The 17,936-nt window shown below is 39.7% G+C and overlaps 3 protein-coding genes across 8 annotated transcripts; 1 reads left to right on the top strand and 2 right to left on the bottom strand.

Moving 5' to 3' along the window:
• Positions 1 to 120: 120 nt before the first annotated feature.
• On the bottom strand, positions 121 to 1,993 carry M1BP (Motif 1 Binding Protein). 2 transcript variants are annotated; one of them, XM_068299294.1, is made up of 5 exons: positions 1,756 to 1,993; positions 1,354 to 1,689; positions 917 to 1,293; positions 600 to 845; positions 121 to 542 (listed from the first exon to the last, which is right to left on the bottom strand). In XM_068299294.1, the coding sequence occupies exons 1-5, from the start codon at positions 1,894 to 1,896 to the stop codon at positions 386 to 388; spliced, it is 1,257 nt and encodes a 418-aa protein (XP_068155395.1). In that variant the 5' UTR covers positions 1,897 to 1,993; the 3' UTR covers positions 121 to 385. The 2 variants fall into 2 exon arrangements, with proteins under 2 accessions (XP_068155395.1, XP_068155394.1); XM_068299293.1 differs by having other exon boundaries at positions 917 to 1,689; positions 1,756 to 1,992.
• LOC137584027 (VPS35 endosomal protein sorting factor-like) lies at positions 1,913 to 9,558 on the top strand. Of its 3 annotated transcripts, XM_068299255.1 has the most exons (12): positions 1,923 to 2,119; positions 2,178 to 2,271; positions 2,340 to 2,456; positions 2,513 to 2,687; positions 2,743 to 3,398; positions 3,484 to 3,650; positions 3,705 to 3,987; positions 4,044 to 4,354; positions 4,425 to 5,065; positions 5,123 to 5,391; positions 5,443 to 5,557; positions 6,278 to 9,558. In XM_068299255.1, the coding sequence occupies exons 1-11, from the start codon at positions 2,103 to 2,105 to the stop codon at positions 5,548 to 5,550; spliced, it is 2,838 nt and encodes a 945-aa protein (XP_068155356.1). In that variant the 5' UTR covers positions 1,923 to 2,102; the 3' UTR covers positions 5,551 to 5,557; positions 6,278 to 9,558. The 3 variants fall into 3 exon arrangements, with proteins under 3 accessions (XP_068155357.1, XP_068155356.1, XP_068155355.1); XM_068299254.1 differs by lacking the exon at positions 6,278 to 9,558 and having other exon boundaries at positions 1,927 to 2,119; positions 5,443 to 6,028; XM_068299256.1 differs by lacking the exons at positions 5,443 to 5,557; positions 6,278 to 9,558 and having other exon boundaries at positions 1,913 to 2,119; positions 4,425 to 5,069; positions 5,173 to 5,369.
• Positions 5,683 to 17,815, bottom strand: LOC137584032 (PP2C-like domain-containing protein CG9801). Of its 3 annotated transcripts, none has more exons than XM_068299267.1 (3): positions 17,543 to 17,772; positions 8,422 to 8,755; positions 5,683 to 8,362 (listed from the first exon to the last, which is right to left on the bottom strand). In XM_068299267.1, exons 2-3 carry the CDS (start codon positions 8,568 to 8,570, stop codon positions 6,274 to 6,276), a joined length of 2,238 nt encoding a protein of 745 aa, XP_068155368.1. In that variant the 5' UTR covers positions 8,571 to 8,755; positions 17,543 to 17,772; the 3' UTR covers positions 5,683 to 6,273. The 3 variants fall into 3 exon arrangements, 2 of the variants coding, with proteins under 2 accessions (XP_068155368.1, XP_068155367.1); XM_068299266.1 differs by having other exon boundaries at positions 17,289 to 17,770; XR_011033457.1 differs by lacking the exons at positions 5,683 to 8,362; positions 8,422 to 8,755 and adding an exon at positions 10,066 to 10,913 and having other exon boundaries at positions 17,289 to 17,815.
• Between the last annotated feature and the right edge of the window lie 121 nt (positions 17,816 to 17,936).

Raw genomic sequence — 17,936 nt, 5'->3', positions numbered from 1 at the left:
GAGTGTTGTATAACATGCAGTCGTAGACTACTGGCATTGTCCAATACTACGGACTACGTTTACACGTTTGGTTAAATCGTGATGTTGAAATTTCTAACTACACACATGAAGCTGTTCAAATCTGAATTTTTTTGGCATTTATTTATAAAACAATTTAATTATGTGTATATGTATGTATAATTATTTTTACTTTGCACAATTAATATTACTATATGTTTAATAATTAATTCCCTCCGAAAGTGCTTTTACATTTTTGTCGTTTATACTCGTGCCATTTAGATTTGGTTTTTTGCACTCATGGAAGAAATTTGTATTGTTTGCATTCGCATATTTTAATTTAATCTTAACATTAACTCTTGTAGTTTCCTTTTTATTGTTAGCTCAATTAATCTTGAACCTGTAAATGATCATCATCCATTTCCATTTTAAGTTCGAGTTTCTGCTCCATTTCTGCTTTTTCTACGTGACGCTTATGGACTCCTGAGCGGAAATGAGTGCTAAGATGGGTTGGCAACATAAAGGATTTGTCACACAATTCGCATCTACAAAAACACCAAATGTTAAAAACTGACCTATGACTGGAAGGTGGTCCTACTTACCTATACGCTCGCTCCCCGGAATGTATGAGCATGTGGTTCTTTAGTATGTATCCTGTTGTGAATGCTTTGCCACACGTTCCGCAAGCATAAGGTCTTTCATTGGTGTGGGTTCTTTCGTGCTTTACGCGAGTGGTGTAGTCGGTGAAACATCGTCCACAGTACTGACAGGCAAATGGTCGTTCTCCAGTGTGCTTGCGCATATGACGCTTTAGTTCCGAAGTAGTACAAAAACGATTCGCACAGATCCTGGATAAATAACGCAGTAATTAAATCAAGTTAAACAATGCGCAACTAAAGAATGATAATTCTTAACATACTCGCAGGCAAATTGCTTGTCACCACGATGCCGACGACAATGAAGTTCGAAGGCCATGCGACCTTTGACATGATTTCCACACTGGTCGCATATATATAATCCTCCAGCGCCTCTTCTCCGCGGATCGTCAGGCTTTACTTTAGGCTTAGGCGGTAAGCTAGACTTCTTCACCACACTATTTTCATGCTCATACTCGTCGTCCAAGACATTGTCTAATACGGCAACTTCATCGTCCGAATCGTAGACATATGCATCGGTAGAATCGGCGACAATGATTTGATCCACTGAAGCCTCTGTCTCAGCTACATCCAACTCGTCGGCCGTCATATATTCGTACTCCGCCTCTTCAATTAGCGAATTTGCATCGTCTTCGGGTTCCTGGATAATTTCTTCTGTGGTCACAATTTCTCCTTCGATTATGTCGCCAACTTCGCTCACCTCCAGAAACTCATTGTCAAACTCATCTTTATCAATTATTTTCATGTCGGCAACTTCTTCCTTTAGAATAATTTCATTGTTATCCAGCTCTTCCTCTTCGCAGGGTTTCTCGGTTTCTAGCTGCTGTTCTTGCAGGTGAGAAGTCTCGTCATCCAATATTCCACCCAAAATGATGGCCCTGTACTGTGGAGAAATGGTTTCGATTTGCTCTTCTGAAAGCCCCATCAACAATTCTCTTTGAGCCAAAATGCATCGTTCCCGCAGCTTAATGGCTCCGGCCAATTCAATATTGCAGCATTCACATATAAGATCAGGAAGGCAGCTATGGTTTTCCAGCTTCAGGCAAAAAGAAAAACAACACAAATTATTATAAAAACCGTCATTTAAATGTTTGACACTTACCCTAATTCCCGTGAGCGTCTCAATGTTGTCAATAAGTTTAGTATTGTTCCAGTCAAACAATTTCGGAGATCTTTTTATACTCGCGTACTTGCCACAAACACGGCAGGTGTTGCGATACTGCTTTAAGGTTGCTTTTGACATTATTTTTTTTTAAGCAGCTTCAATATTTATTTTATTATCAAAAGTATTGAAAAATTAAACGCGTCGCTTGTCAGCTGTACGCACAGTGTGGCCAGATTCAATCGATAACTTACTCCTATCGATTACTTTTTGAGACTCCCCTTGCGATTTGAATCGCAAAGATTGCAACTCTACGGACCTCCCTTGCAAGTTTGATAAAATATACAATGACGAGTTTGGAATGGTATGTTTTTTTGCCCTTAGTAAGTTTATTGGAGCTTAATTATTTTTTTTCTATGTAGGGTGTGCCTGCCGCGCGGCTACGAAGTGTGCAAAAACCAGTTGCCGGGTTTTATTGTTCAGGAACATCCGCTCAAACGTGAGTTGGCAACACCCGTAAGTAGGAGACGGATATTCGCATTATCAAATATGAATTTTAACAAATATTTTGTTCATATATTTAGATGCTGGACAGCAAGAGCAAGCCTTTGAGTTTGGCTCTAGAGGGAACTGATCCACTCACTCAATTTGCTCGTCAACAAGAGTTGGAGTTAAGTGATAGTAAAATCTCCAATGAATACGTAAGTGGCGCAGAAGTAAACTTTTAAATTATTCATTATTAAACTGTATGCAACAGGAGCTAAAGGCAAAGCGCCGCGAACGTGATCGAATTGAGCCGGAGGATAATACTCTGCAATGGAGCAGTCGCCGACTGGGTATTTTAAATCGATTCAACACAAATGAGAAGTTGTCTCTGTCCACAAGTTTTCTAGTTTCCTCTTCCTCTAGCTCGGAGGGCATTGGAGAGAACAGTAAGTTTTTTCTGTTGACTGGAATAACGGTATTTATGATCCTAATTTGTTGCAGTCAAAGCTCAGACCGTTGTAGCCGATAAGGTTAAGTATCGTCTTGAGCAATTGGATCATTTTGATGACTGCAGCATGCGTCATATGATGGACCTCACTCAACAGGAGTATATCCAACGATTTGAGCAACTAAAACAGGAACTTATACAATCGTGGCACAGCGACCAGCGCGTTAAGGCCCTGAAAATTGCAATTCAGTGTGCTAAGATGCTGTCCTATACGACGGTGCTCCAGTTTTACCCCAGTCAGTATGTCCTTATCACAGACATATTGGATGCCTTCGGAAAATTGGTTTATGATCGACTGCGTGCCAAGTGCAATGGTGGTATCGGTATCTCCGCAGCGTCGTTAGAACGAGAGCGTGAAGCAGCACGAGACACATGCCAAAATTGGTTTTACAAGATCGCCTCGATTAGAGAGTTATTACCTCGATTGTATTTAGAAATGGCCATTTTTAGGAGCTATGAATTCCTTCCGATAGAAAAAAGGAATTACACGAAATTGTTGCAACGACTAACCCGTCAATTAAGAGGTATAGCCGATCCCTTGGTTTCTATCTATGCCCGCTGCTACTTGGTGCGAGTGGGCGTGCCTGTGACACCAGATAGAAATTTTATTAGGGAGAACTTTGCAGATTTGTTCATTATCTATCCTCAGGCATGTATACAAAAGAGTGATTTCCTTTAATACTATTATTAATAATGCTCTTTACATTTATATTTATATAAATATGATATGATAGATCTTCCGTTATGTCTCACGCTTCAATCTACATCCCGAAATCATAACAGCTACGTCGTACTTGCAGCTGTATGCTCCGGCAATCGACTATATGCTTCTCTGCTTAGTGCACAAATCTGACTTACATGCCCAGGAGATCGTCCAGGAATGCAAAAAACTAAAAAACAAGTAATTAAGTTGAAATATTTTTAAAATCAGGATGCTCAAAAGTTGTTCTTTCAGTGGAGCCATTCTCATGTCCATTCTCAACTCCTTAAAGCCGGAATTTATAGCTGCCAATGCATTGGATTTCATTGAAGTGATCAACAACTGTGAGACTCAAGGGGTGTCTAAATCCCAACTACTGCGATCTTTGGGTAGCTGTGTCAGCAGCTGTGCTCCATTGCAAGAGCAGCGTGCTTTGTTTCTGAAAGCAGCATTTGAAACCATCAATAAGCTGACCGATCCCAATGAATACATCAATTGCGTAGAAACTTGGGCCGTCTTTGTGGCCCAGTACTTTACGGTGAGGCATACAGATCTCTTTAACTATTGAGTCTAATTCATTAATTTATTTTCCAGATCCACGAGGTGAATCGTTTGTTGGGTGAACTGAATGGTCGCATGTGCCTGGGCAAGGCCTATGAAAAGCACTATGCCCAACTTCAAATAATCCTCTCTAAGATTATGCAAAACTATGGCAATATAGAGTTACTGCTAATCCAGCCAAACTTTTTACCCTATGTCGATCTGTTCCACAATGAATCTGTCCGGGTGGAGGTGTGCAAAACCATTCTGAATTACTATAAAGAAAACAGTGAGGCACACTCTTCCGATGCGGTGGTCAACAATGCCCTTATGTATATTGGAAAAATCCTGAATGACTCTGTCAAGTGAGTTCATCCGAGAATACCCCTTTAATTCACACATTACCGCCCAGTCGCTATCTATTTGCCATTACAGTGCCCTTACCGTAGAGGATGAGCGTCGCCAAATTTCACAACTCATTAACGTGTTTATTCATAAGGTCCATTTTGGCCACGATCTCGAGCAACAGCTTAGCTTCTATGTGGAGGCAAGGGGTAATTTTGGCAATCTGGATGCTGTCTATGTGAAATTAGTTCATGCTGCCTGCAAGTTGGCCAAGCGTAGCCGATCCAAATCAACGGGCTTTGTCAAAGCCTGCATTGCCTATTGCTTTATAACGATTCCGAGCATCTCATCTGTGCAGCAGCAAATGGATTTGTATTTGCTTTGTGGTCAGCTAGCCCTGCATTATCTCTGTCTGGGACAGGCTGATGCCTGTTTTGAAGCCGCATTGGATTTGGTAAACGAATTGCCAGCGGCAATCGTTGATTTAGATGGCAAGCCACGAAGTCTGGAGCGGTATCTTGTGTCATACCTCTGTAATATGTTAGCCACTTTGATTGTGGTTCCGGATAGCCCGGAGCAGGGAGTGCTTTATTTTCTGCGTCTGCTATTAGATGTTGTGGGCAGACGGGACTTCAAAGCGAATAGCACGGCTCCTAGTATCATCTATCTAAACGCTTTAGACATGCTTTATGCGCAGAGCCTTGAGAGATTTCCGTATCATATAGATGGAGGCAAGTAAGAAACGATGATTAGAACGTATTATGATACAACTTTAATTTCCTTTTTAGTGGTTTCCAATGATGCTTTATATGGACATGACCCCAAGTTTTTAAACGAGATTAACCATCTTTGTTGCCAGGTTGTTGACTCTATTCTTATGCAATTAAAATCTTTGGGCTTGGCTCAGCAGCAGCGTTCGCAATCCGAAATCTCATTGGATCTATTTCTACGTATTGTCCGCTATGCAGACTTGGAAAAGGAAACAATCTTTCAGTTGGCCCTTAATCTTTGGTTTTTGGCCAACAAAAATCATACTCAACTGGATGTGAAGACAATTGTATGTATTCAATTTTACAACCAATCTTTATTTATGTTTTTTTTTCACCAGCCGCAAACACTACTCAATGTGGAATATGTTTACAAACTCATCAAAGACTCATCGCCCCAACGAGCTAATGTGTTGGCCAAGTTGCTGCTACGCATGCGCAATAGCTAAAGACTTGGTAAGGCATCCTCGCGGTTTCTATAATGGCCACTCTGTGCACATTCCATATGCTTAGGTTTTCTTTTAATTTAAAAACAATGAACCCCCCATTAGTACTCACAGTGTAAAGAAATGATACATAAGTTATATATAGTGCTTGTAAAAGCACAATTTTTGAGTTTGCGTTTATTTAGAAATTGATAAATTGCTTAGGCCCTCTTTAGTCACAGCCCACCTTTACCTAGTAGCAATTCAAGCTGTGCGTGTGGTAAGACGATTACACAAAGTTGCCTACCTGAAAGTCAAAGACTAATCATCTAAGTTACATTTATCTTTTTTTTACATTTAGGTGTAAAAATATAAATTACAGTTGGTTTCATTTAAATTTTTTTTTGGTAGTGTTTAAAACATTTGAGGCATTTACGTCTTTTTGCATTTTGTATAAAATAAATGGCTATAAAACTATGGCTGATAAAAGCGAAAACAAAAATATGAATTGTCAAATCAATAATTAACTTAAACAAAGCTAATCCAAAGATAGTAAATAGAATATGAGTGGGAATATATAAATGTATATAATTAGATAGATGTATGAATGCATATGAATGTGAGTCAAGGAAGAGACTAAAGGTGTGGTTTTAGTTAGAGATGGTGAAGGATTTTCAATTTCGTAGTCTTTGGATTTTATGTTGCATTTCGATCCACATTCCTTATAAAACACTTTTTTTCTGTAATCTAGAAATTGGTCTCTTTGAACTCCTTGGATTGTAGCACAGGTGAAAGAGCCGCAGAGTCAGCATCAGTCGCAGGTGATGGGTCGCATCCTCCTCCTACCGTATAGGCTAATACTGTAGCGTGATCCAACTTGCCCGGCAAGGCAGTAAAGGCGCTGCTATCTACAATCCGCTTGCGAGCCGCTCTATGTTGCATGCGGTTCAACTGCACTTCTTTTTTAACACCATCCGGACCAGTGGCCAGTTTATAGAAGAGCTCCCGTTGTTCGAGTGTCTTGCGTCTTGCGGAGGTTATCATACGGACAAAATCGATAAGGAGATGGCAAAGCCTGCGAGCGGAAACACATGGTGAAAAGGTTCCATTGATGCCATAGCTGAGCAGATCCTCCAATCTATAGAGAGTCAGGGCGTGCCTCTGTGGTCCAGTCACCAACGGCAATCCCGATGCAGACTTTGGAATGCGCTGCTGGTGCATCAAAGGGGGTGGCAGAGCGGAGCCTAAGCCCTGCCGCGGCTCTATTAGAGTCTGGGAGCGCATATATTTAGGACGACTGGGTGCCGTATTTGCAGGACTTCCAGCTTTCGTTTCACGCGCCGGACGCGTTGGCGGCGTCGATGGGTGCTGTAATCGAGCATAGATGGCCGATGCACTTTTATTTTGGCGCTTTGGGGCCAAATTGATTTTGGCATTTGTCGTTTGCATTTTGACATCTGGCGTCCACGCTTCGGCGAATTTTCCCACCACAGGATCAAAATTATCACTGATGCCGTCCGAAGTGAGGAATACAATGTCGCCACTCTCTATGCAGCTCATCGAGAAAGTGAGATTGCTTAATTCCGGCTTGTTGCCGTCGGCGGGACCAAGAGCTCCGAGTGCATCGCGCATGTCCCTCATCGAACTAATATCATGGGAGGCTTGGGTCAGTTCGCGCACTCCATGCTTCGTGGAGTACACGTAGCCCAGCGAGTCACCCACATTGCAGGCGCAGACTACATACTTGCCCTTTGCTCCGTCCAGCGGAAGAACCACAGCAATGGTTAAAGTAGACAGGGCGCCTCCTACTTCCAAAATGCAACCGTGTCCCTCCCAAAGACTGCGAAGTAGACTAACAAACACCTCCTGCGTCGTGGTGGCACGGCATTCCAGAGATTCGCCAAACAAGGCCCGATCCAAATAGTCAAGGCATCCATGTACAGCTGAACGGGCAGCCAGTCTAGCTCCATCCCCCCAATTGACACCATCTGCCATGGCCATGACGGCGGAATCGCCTCGAACAACCAGCCCAAAGCAATCTGCAATGGGACTTCCGATAGGTTCCTTGGTCAGCATATTATTTTCGTATAAAGAGACGGAGATGCCAAAGGCAAAGTCGGCATCCATTTGCCAATTGTGTACACCAGCCACCGTGGGAGGTGACTGCGACTGGGATTGAGTTAAAGATGCACTGCCTTGATTGCTCACCGCCTCCCGGAGTAGGCGTTCCCGTTCCGCATTGGGATGTGAATCCGTTGTGGCTTCAGTCTTGGCATTTATCAGGTTTCTATTATTCTGATCTTGGGTGCGGCTAGAACTGCTTGTGCTAACCATGCTAACCACAATGGTGGTCGGCGGTTTAGAAGTTTGCTCTGTGGCTGCCGCCAGATTGGCTATGCTGCTTTTGGAGTTTTTACGAGATCGCATGCCTGACACTGCGTTAGCTGCAGCCTGGGTGCCTGATGCATCAGTATTGCTCTGTCTTCGTGAAGCAGCACCACCACTGCCGATACCACCACCACCGGTTTGAGGACGAGCAAATTTATTACTCAGTCTTGTAGAATTCTGGGCCGGATTAACTGGTGTGCTTTTGCGGACTCCATAGCAGTCCTCATTCTCCTGTTGAGTGTCTATGAAATCGATGTCATCCGCATAGCTGGCACTTAAATGCAATTTAGATCGCTTTATCCCAGTTAGACCTTCATCGGGTCCAGTGCAGGCAGCAATAATAGAGCATGAACCGGCGGGATAGCCGCCTAGTTTTAGCACAGGCATATCAGTGGGATTTTGACCATTATAAATCTCGGGTCCATCTACAAACTGTCGCTGCATACGCCTGTGAAAGTATGTCATATTAATCCTCAAGGTTTTAGATGCGATTGCCCGCCTACTTACCCTTCTAAGTATTTGGTTATGAAATTGCCATCGTCATCTACGGAATGACTTTGATCGCCAGCACCACCACGTCGTCGACCATCGCGTGGCTCCGCTATAAAACTTAATTGACGAAAATATGTGGTGACCTTTTGACGCAGCGAAGGCATCTTGTGCTCCTTCGCGTCTTTTCACCCCCAGCTTTTGCGCTTGCTTTTTAATTAGATTCCCTCCCTTCTAATTGCTTAAGCAAAAGCTAGTCGGGTTGATGCACAGTTCTTCAGTTCGTTCACCTCGTCATCAACTTCAATTGTTGTGGGATTCCCACCAGCTGCTGCTGCTTTTGCTTCAGGGCCTGTAAACAGAAACAGAGTTTCAATGAGAGCTTAATTTAATTATTAATAAATTATGCACTTTAATGGGGCGGCAAGAAACAAGGCCCAACGTAAATTGCAGTCGCAACTTCATCAGCCATCTCTAAACCAAAGGAGTCGCCCTCTTGCACTTTGGCTTATAAAAGGATGTAGCTGAAAATATCCCTAAGACTCAACCACACAAAACAGCACGGTCAGTTTCTCATTTGGTTACACTGCTTATAAAAGAATAGGCAAAAATCTTTAACGGGGTTTAAAAAACAAGAAATCTTTAAGGACTTGTCTGCCATTTTCAAGCACAAGGTCTACAATTTGGGTAAAGCTTATGATCGTTCTTTAAATAGTTTCTGTGACTTTTGTTTTTGTATTTTGGCAATGACAATTTTTGGGTACAGATTGTCTTCGCATATAGGGACAACGTTTGACCAGAAAACTCATAATCTTCCCGCAGAACGAAACGACATGTTTTTCTTGGGTGTCCTTGTCGACCTGCATAAAATGGCATCAAAAGAGTGACACATCCAAAGATGTAGCCCATTTATTATATAAAAAATGTCCCTTTTCTGCAAAGAACACTCCAGGATTCCGAAGGGCCATCGTCCACTTAAAGGCAAAGTTGTGTAAATGAAATCATTTTTTGGATTATTTTTCATGTTATTAATTTAAATAAAAAGCCAAGATACAGTTTAAATATAGTTTATTCTTAAATAATAAATAAGTTTTTTATTAACAAAATTTAATTTAAGCGAAAAATGTCAATAAATTTGTGATTTTTCAAAATTTACATATGTGCGATTTCTTACTTATTCAAACGGAACCAAAAAGTATGCAACACATTGATTCTACATAACACATTTCGTCGACCTTTAAATTTAAATTAAGGGCCCAAAAAAGTATACTACAAATTTCTGTGAAACTTTTAATCAATCCACTTTCTATGCATTTCTGTTCGCCTGGTATTTCATATTTTTACCAGTACTAATTTCGTTGTTATAAATTCAAAAATTGATCTGCCCAAAAAAGTATACTACAAATTTTGATAAATTTTTAATCAATCCACCTTCTATGCATTTCTGTTCGCCTGGTATTTCATATTTTTACCAGTACTAATTTCGTTGTTATAAATTCAAAAATTGATCTGCCCAAAAAAGTATACTACAAATTTTGATAAATTTTTAATCAATCTACCTTCTATGCATTTCTGTTCGCCTGGTATTTCATAGATTTTTAAATATTGGAATTTCAGTTTTTTTAAGCCCAATTTTTTTATTTTTAACTGCCAAATTCGTAGTGTGAAAAATATAAAATACCAGGCGAACAGAAATGTATAGAAGGTTGATTGATGGAAATTTGGGCAGATAAACTTGAATTTAAACCGACAAAATAGTACTGTAGAAAATATGAAATACCAGGCGAACAGAAATGCATAGAAGGTAGATTGATTAAAAATTTATCAAAATTTGTAGTATATTTTTTTGGGCAGATCAATTTTTGAATTTATATCGACGAAATTAGTACTGGTGAAAATTTGAAATACCAGGCGAACAGAAATGCATAGAAAGTGGATTGATTAAAAGTTTTATAAAAATTTGTAGTATACTTTTTTGGGTAGGTTAATAAAAATTTATAGTATACTTTTTTGGGCAGATCAATTTTTGAATTTACAACGACGAAATTAGTACCGTAGAAAATATAAAATTTTCAAAATGCATTGCATACTTATTTGGGCCGTTAATTAAAATTTAACGGTCGTCGATATTTGTTATGTAGAATAAATGTGTTGCATACTTTATGGGTCCGTTTGTTTAAGTAATAAATGTTCAATGAATGTTATATATGAAAAAACCCATATTTATTGAAACTTTTGCTGTTATATTTTTTTATTAGAAATCAAATTAAATTAAAATATCTGTATCTTGGCTTAAAATTAATGAATAACAAAAAACAATACGAAAAATAATTATTTCTTTTATACAACTCTTTTTAAGCACGATCACAGTTCTGGAATGTCCTTCGAAGAGGTGAAAAAATGACCTTTCCTCATGTCTTGCAAGTCATTTAAAAGACCCTTTCCCTCTCTTTTTTCGTATTGCAGCAAGACTTTGTGATTTTTTTTTAATGATTTTTCGACGCTTGGACCTGGAAAAAATACAAATTTTAAAAAACAGAAAAGTAAATATAGTTTAGTTATTTGATAGGTGATCGGGATGTCGCTTGTATTTTGTTAGTTATTATATAAAAATTAGTTTGGTGCCATTAGGTAAAAAAATATTGGCAAAAATAAATTACAATTTGAAAAGTATTATACATATATAGTGGTTTTACTGCAGTTTAATAGAGGAACAACTAAGGTCAAGTGCATGTCAAAGAAACTTTTAGACGGACACAAAACGATTAATATATGTACATACATAAGTGATGATCTGGACAACAGCCGAAAAGAGTCCAACTTTGATCAGAGCATTAAAAAAATTAAGGGTAAGTAAGAAAAGCGTTTGTATGGATGTACGTACACATTTGCCAACCCAAACGTTTTATCTTTATATGATGGTCATTCAAGCGAAGCAGCAGCTTAAGTTACATTTATTAGACACATAAACAAGCCACGTGTTATACTAATCAAAGCGTTAGCTGGCTTTGTGTTGAATTTAATGGACACGTGACTTGTTAAATAGCCGCCTTATGTCTTTACTTCATTTACCAGGTGCTGGAATAATTGGAGCAGAGGCAATGCAAAAATTACTTAAGTCGTTGACATACTCTACACCAAGTAGCAGTATAAATGAACAACGATCCATCTGTAGTCTAGATAGGTAAAATAATAGTTTTGTTTTTTGAGGCCCTTGAATTTGAGAATCAAAAGAACATACCCAATGCGTGGTTTTAGCTACAGGGTAGAATAACGCAAAATACTTGTGGCTCAACAACCATCATCGTGCAATTGAATGCCTCCAGTGAGCTATTGTGGTTGAAGTCATCTTTTCTCTTTAATCTCTGATGCATTAAAGTGTATGTATTTATGTATGTATGTATAGATATTGCGGACAATTGAATTGTTGTTTGGTGGGATGCAGATTGATCTCTACGTATTTGTGTCTCGCGCGTCGTGTGATGAACATGTCGTGTACGCTTCATTGGCTCTCTTCCCCATACATATCGATTTGCTATATTGGTAATTTGGGTTAATCTGAATTTAATGCATGTGAGACATGCGGGTGTGGTAAAAATAGCTACAAATCAGTTCTTGATCTCACTGTCTGGCTAATTTGTTGATTATTATAACTACATATACATATACTTATATGTTTGTGTGCCTATCCATGTGCTCTTTAAATTACTTCACTTGGTAAGTGGTTTTTTACAGTTTGGATCTATGTATATCGTTTGGCATTGATTGATTGACGAGTTACGATCTGTCAATTAATTGGATAAGTGACATTTGCCTTGATCGAAACAGAGGTCATATGTCAAGGCAATATAATTGGTCTAAAAACATAGCCTTGGCCTAGGCCAGAAGAGTCTTTCCATGCTGAACAGAGTAAACAGATTCTTTTTAACAGTCTCATGTCCCCATTTTATATTTAATCAATACAACGTGACACCACCAACACACCCTAGGAACGACACTCCACGACGATCCATTTAGCCGATACCCGTTTACAAAACATCGATACGTGCGCCACAATCAATCGACACTTTCATTTAGCAGCGGTTCACATAGAGCCCCCATCAAAATTTTCAACACTCGAAACTCATCATGCATGAAAACGAAATAGATTTGAACACACACACATTTCCTCCAGATGGAGCTCTCGAGTTTATATTATAAATATCAATTTTATTAGCTGGAAATTAGCCCAACTTTGTGTATACTCGTATACATACATACATATGTATGTATGTACATATGTACATAGTACAAAAGGTACACAACGCTGGCTCGTAAATAAAAAGGCTGAAAATAAACGAATTGTGTTCTCTGTATGTTCTTATATATAAATTCTCATATGACCTGGTATTTATAGAGCTGCCACGCAGGGTCCCACCGCATAAGATTACGGCCCTGCCCTCAAGTCCCTGATCCACGAAACGCTTGTGTAAATTGATTTATTTGAAAATTTCGCGAAGAAAAACATAAATAGACGGAAAAGAGAAAAATGCCTTTAGCCGCATTTCCTGTTAATTGAATGAAAAATTTATTTGTTTACTTCTAGGTTAATTAGATGTGGAGCAGTGCTATGACTACAAACCCGTCCACTGCGTCTATGCACTCTCAAAGAGTATTCATACACGGATGTGTGGTATGCATGCCAGTGGCGCTCTTTGCGCCTTTCCCTAAAAAGGGGGTTTTCCACTTCTATATTCTATTCTGCCCCCGAATTTCAGGCCAGTGGTATAAGCATGACAACCTTGTTTCAACCAGATTCTTTTACGTTTGTTTTGCTTTTGTGCATAAAAAATTGTGTTTATTTAATGGCATGCAGTGGAAAAGACCAAGACCACGACCACGACCAAGAGACGTGCTGAATCCAAAGTCAACAAACAAGTCTGGGCAGAAGCAACACAAAGAGGAATTGAGCCGAGCCGAGCCTGGCTTTGGTTGCACCACTTGAAAACATTGAAAAGCAACTGCAACACAATGTTGGGTGACAACAAGTTGCCGACAGATTATGCTGTATGTCATATTAAAATCTTAAGGTGAATGCAGCGAGGAAGGAAGGCGTGGGAGGAAAGTGTAAATGAATGGTTTGGGTTTGGATGGTCTTAGCATATGTCAAGTACATTTCGGTAAGAGCCAACAGGGTAAAAGTCAAATAAAAGTGAGAAAAGTGAAATTCATTGAAAGAAAAGTTGAAGGCCATGAAGTTCGAGGACATATGTACATATGCGATGGGTGGTGGGTTGTGAGTGGCACTAAAACCACTGATCGAAGACTTTAGAATCTTAAAAAGGAGTTCTTTTCAGCATAAAACAAAAAATTACTTCTGTCAGCTGCATAAATAAAGGTTTGCACCTTTTCATATTCCCTAAGCACCCGCAATGCCGTTATTAAACATTGACACCGAAAGTAATTAAAATTTTTGAACAAACAAACATTAAGAATAGGGAACGAGTTTCCTAACCCCAGTCTCTTGTTTGGGGTCAACAACATTTTGCTGGGATTTGCGTGTCCATTTCGAGTTTGGGGTGCGCTCTATTCCGTATGTTTCTTAAATTGGCCATTTAATTGGCATTTGGGAGAGTAATGGAGTAATGGATGTGAGCAAAGATGAATGTTGCATGATTGCGATAATGATTGGTTAATTTTGTTGCATGGTACATCATACGCGCTACTTCCTGTTGCAGCAATTCGCTCTAATGGGGGACTTCAAATCCCCACGCAGCTGCCATCACCCTATATACATATGTATGTACATGACACAAGGCATATCGAGATTGCTTGCAGATGGGGATGGAGAAGTTAGTGTGTCAAAAGTGCACTTTCACATGCAATGCTCCTTTTTGCTTTATGCCTCGCACAAGAAGCTTAGCGGAAAGCCCCTTCGAGAAGTGGGGGTTCCGTTTCCGTTTGCATGTGGTGGGCTCTCTCCATGCGCTTTTAGGTCGCGCTACTTGGCCCTGTTCTCCGTCACAATTACCCCAAACAGAAGCTATTCAAGCAACTTGTTTCAGTTAGTGTGGAATAGAATAAAACACCACAGCAATAAACTGAAATGTGGAGCAAGGCAAATTATTTGGCTGCTTGCTGTTGAGGGTAAATGTTCAGGGAGTGGCTATTCAATGCCTATGTATTGGCTTATTCATTTTTTTTCTTTTTGGGCATATATAGCTTCAAAGGATTGATTATGAGAACTCCAATGGCGAGTTAAAAGTGAAATTAAATTATATTTTTAGAAATTATTTTGTGGTAGTATCGATAGATTTAATATTACAATGACCGAAAAGATTTGGTGAAAAAGGCAAAAAAAAAAGCCTTTAAAACCCATATAGTGTTGGATTTTTTTGGGGATCTACCATCATTTGCCACTCCAACAGACTTAAACGCTTTGCATAATGTTGGCAGACAAATTGAAATGGCTTTACGCCAGCCCAGGTAGTGACAGCTGTTGTCGTTTATAGTTGGGAGGACTTGTAGAGAAGAGAGTCCCATTACCATTCCAGTACGACTAATCCTACATGAATAAATTAAGTGCGAAACCTCAAAACAACAACCGGATGCCAAAGATTGGAGTTGGCGTTGGAGTTAGGGTTTGGCTAATGTCTTGGCTGCGTCTGCGGCATACCAAATAAGCCAAGACAGCTACTCAAATGCAGTCAACTTCAGAGACTCAGTTTAGATAGCGAGCAAAAGAGTGAGTCAGACAACTTACGTATCAAAATTAATAATAGTGACAAAGACAAAGAGACCCCAAACCAAAACGGAGTCAAGGCCCGGGCCAAAGAACTCAGAAACAAAGAGACAACCTCCAAGATAGCCACCAGCAATTGAAAACCAACAAGCCACTTTTCTTGCCCCCCATCCTCTCCACCTTACAGAACTACCACTCCAACCGGTCTTCCTTTGTCTGGTGTTAAATGTCTTTCCACTAACGGTCAACGGCTCCTTTTTATTTCGCTGTATGACAGGTACTGGGTTAAAATAACATTTTACCCCCCCCTTTAATTTAGTATTAATTTGAATTTTATTCTTCTTTCTACTGCTTCTTTGTCGGTTAGTCATAGGCGCCGACTTGGCTTTTTCTCATTCGTCTTGCTTTGGCTGTGGCTAACTACTCATTGGAGACAGGGTCGGCATGTGGCGAAACCGCTTCGCTTCCAATTTCAATGAACTTTATTTTTTGTGTCTGTCTTTTTTGTGTTCATTAATTTGAAATATGTTTATTTATTCACTTCTTTTGGTTGAATTGAAGGTCTGGCTGATTATTGATTTCCTCTGCCAAAAGTTTGAACTATTTGATATAACAATAAAGTCCGGATCAGTTTTTAAATTTCCCACTACTAACAGAACTACAAATTGTAATTAAATTGTCTTAATTAGCCAAACAAAAATTAAAAAACGTTACAAATCGATATGCCAATTGAATGGAAATAACATCGTTTTATGAAAGCTTTCTACCCAACTAATGCATTGTGAATAAAGATCTCTTGGCTGGGCAAACAAACCCAATACATGGACAAACTACATCATAAAAACGGCATCGAGACAACAATGGCTGTATTCCAACAATGTGTTTGGGGGAGTGAGTGGGTAGTAGTCCTTTAGAGTCTAGACAACCCATGTACAGTAGCATCCTCCCCTCTCCAATGCGATATGGAACCCAGACGACTGTAGTCCCCAGCAGCAGACTCTTTCCCCCTTGCACAGGCAAAGGGAAATAGCAAACATTCCGCAAATGTGACTACATCGTTCAAACAAACGCTGCAAATGTTTTGTTCTTGTTGTTTCTTTGGCAACAAAGCGAAAGTGATTGAATTCCAACGGGTTTTATTTGGCGACGCTTGGACTGAAGAGGTATTCTAAAATTGAATGATTAATAATTGAAATCTTTAAATAAAAGTCAGTGGAACTACAACAAAAGCAACCAGTAATAACAAGGAACTATAAATCGTCCATATAGTTCCGTTCTTTGATATGAGCCCTTTTTTACACAATCCATTTCCGTTTCTCTTGGGCAATTTAACATTTGCCGCAGTCAAATGAACTTATTTGTGGCATCATCCAATCTATATATAAATATCTAGAGGATACTTTCAAACGTACATACATATGCCTTCCCCAAAATCGATTTTCTAGCATGTTTAGCATTTTATCCTTGGAACGTGTGCCGAGAGGCTTATGTCAGGACATCACCATGTTCTGGCCATCCACCAAGACCCAGGGTCTGCAGGCTAGCAAAAAAACGAAAATTGCCTGCTGCATTACGGTGCTGCCGAAACTTTGTTATGTGGGTGGAGAAGCAACTATTCCATCAAACTGACAAGCAAAATGTCGAGTGGCAGAACAATTTTTTACGCAGTCGCTTCTCTGTCGAATCATCCAAAATTTGGTGAAATTGTGAATGAATCATTTGATTTGACGACGAAGAAAAGTTTGGGCCAAAGATCTTTATTCGAGATTATTTAAATAATTCGCAATTGTTCGCACCCATATTAGTTAGTTTCGTTAACAGATAACTGCGACAAAAACAATAATAATAATAGCAATAGAGAAAACTAATTTAACACAGTTTTTGAGAGACCGAAAGATAAAACACAACCGGTTATTGCAACAACATTTAAAAAAAGCTTACGGCGGCCTTGTTGTTGTTGCGCGTCACAGCAGCCGCAGCTGAGAGTTTGCAGCTGTCCCCTACTGTAAAAAAGCAGGTGAATCAGACCCCATGCCCCCTCTTACAATAACACGATGAAGAAAAGAAATCTACATGATACAATCGAGCCAAGGAGGCGTCAAAAAAAGCATTCGAAAATCAATAAAACACGGAAATGCCTAGCATAAAAATTTAATACACGTACCGTAATTTGTTGTTGTTTCTTCTTCTACATATGTATGTATATGTATTATGTTGGCGCCACAGTTATGTTTGTGTTGGTGGTAGGTGGTGGGTGGTGGGCGGCAGCGACGCTTTTGTGTATAAATATTTAACAGTCCAAGGTAAGGTGGTTGTTTTTTGTTTATCAGAATAACTTTCGAATTTAACTTGGCATTTGCTGCTCACTTGCCAATTAAAAGCTTTACTAATTTGCTTTTTGTCACCTTGTTTACTTACATAAACATTATTCAAACATCAATTATAATGGAATTGAATCAACCATCAATGTTTTGTGCATTATTATTTTTCTTTCCACTTTTATAATTTAACTCACAATTTTGGCGACCGCGAAACACCAGCACACACCCGCTCACTTTGAAATCAAAAACAACAATAAAAAAAAAACATCAAAAAACAACAACATGGCGAAATCAATTCGCTCAGAGCGCCGAATTCGCCCAAGCCGTTAACAATATGAATATTCGCCCCAACTTTTTGCCCACTCGCCGCATCGAACATGTGAGTCGAACAGAGGAGTCAGACTCCGACCATGCAGTCGAGCAAAAGAGAGCATCGTAGGCGCCATCTAGCGGGTGAGCAAGTGCGCCGCTCACTCGCTAGGAGGCGCCAC

This window comes from Drosophila tropicalis, unplaced genomic scaffold (assembly GCF_018151085.1).
Source record: "Drosophila tropicalis isolate 14030-0801.00 unplaced genomic scaffold, ASM1815108v1 contig_878, whole genome shotgun sequence".
Lineage (NCBI taxonomy): Eukaryota > Metazoa > Arthropoda > Insecta > Diptera > Drosophilidae > Drosophila > Drosophila tropicalis.
This window is presented reverse-complemented; position numbering and strand designations above follow the sequence as displayed.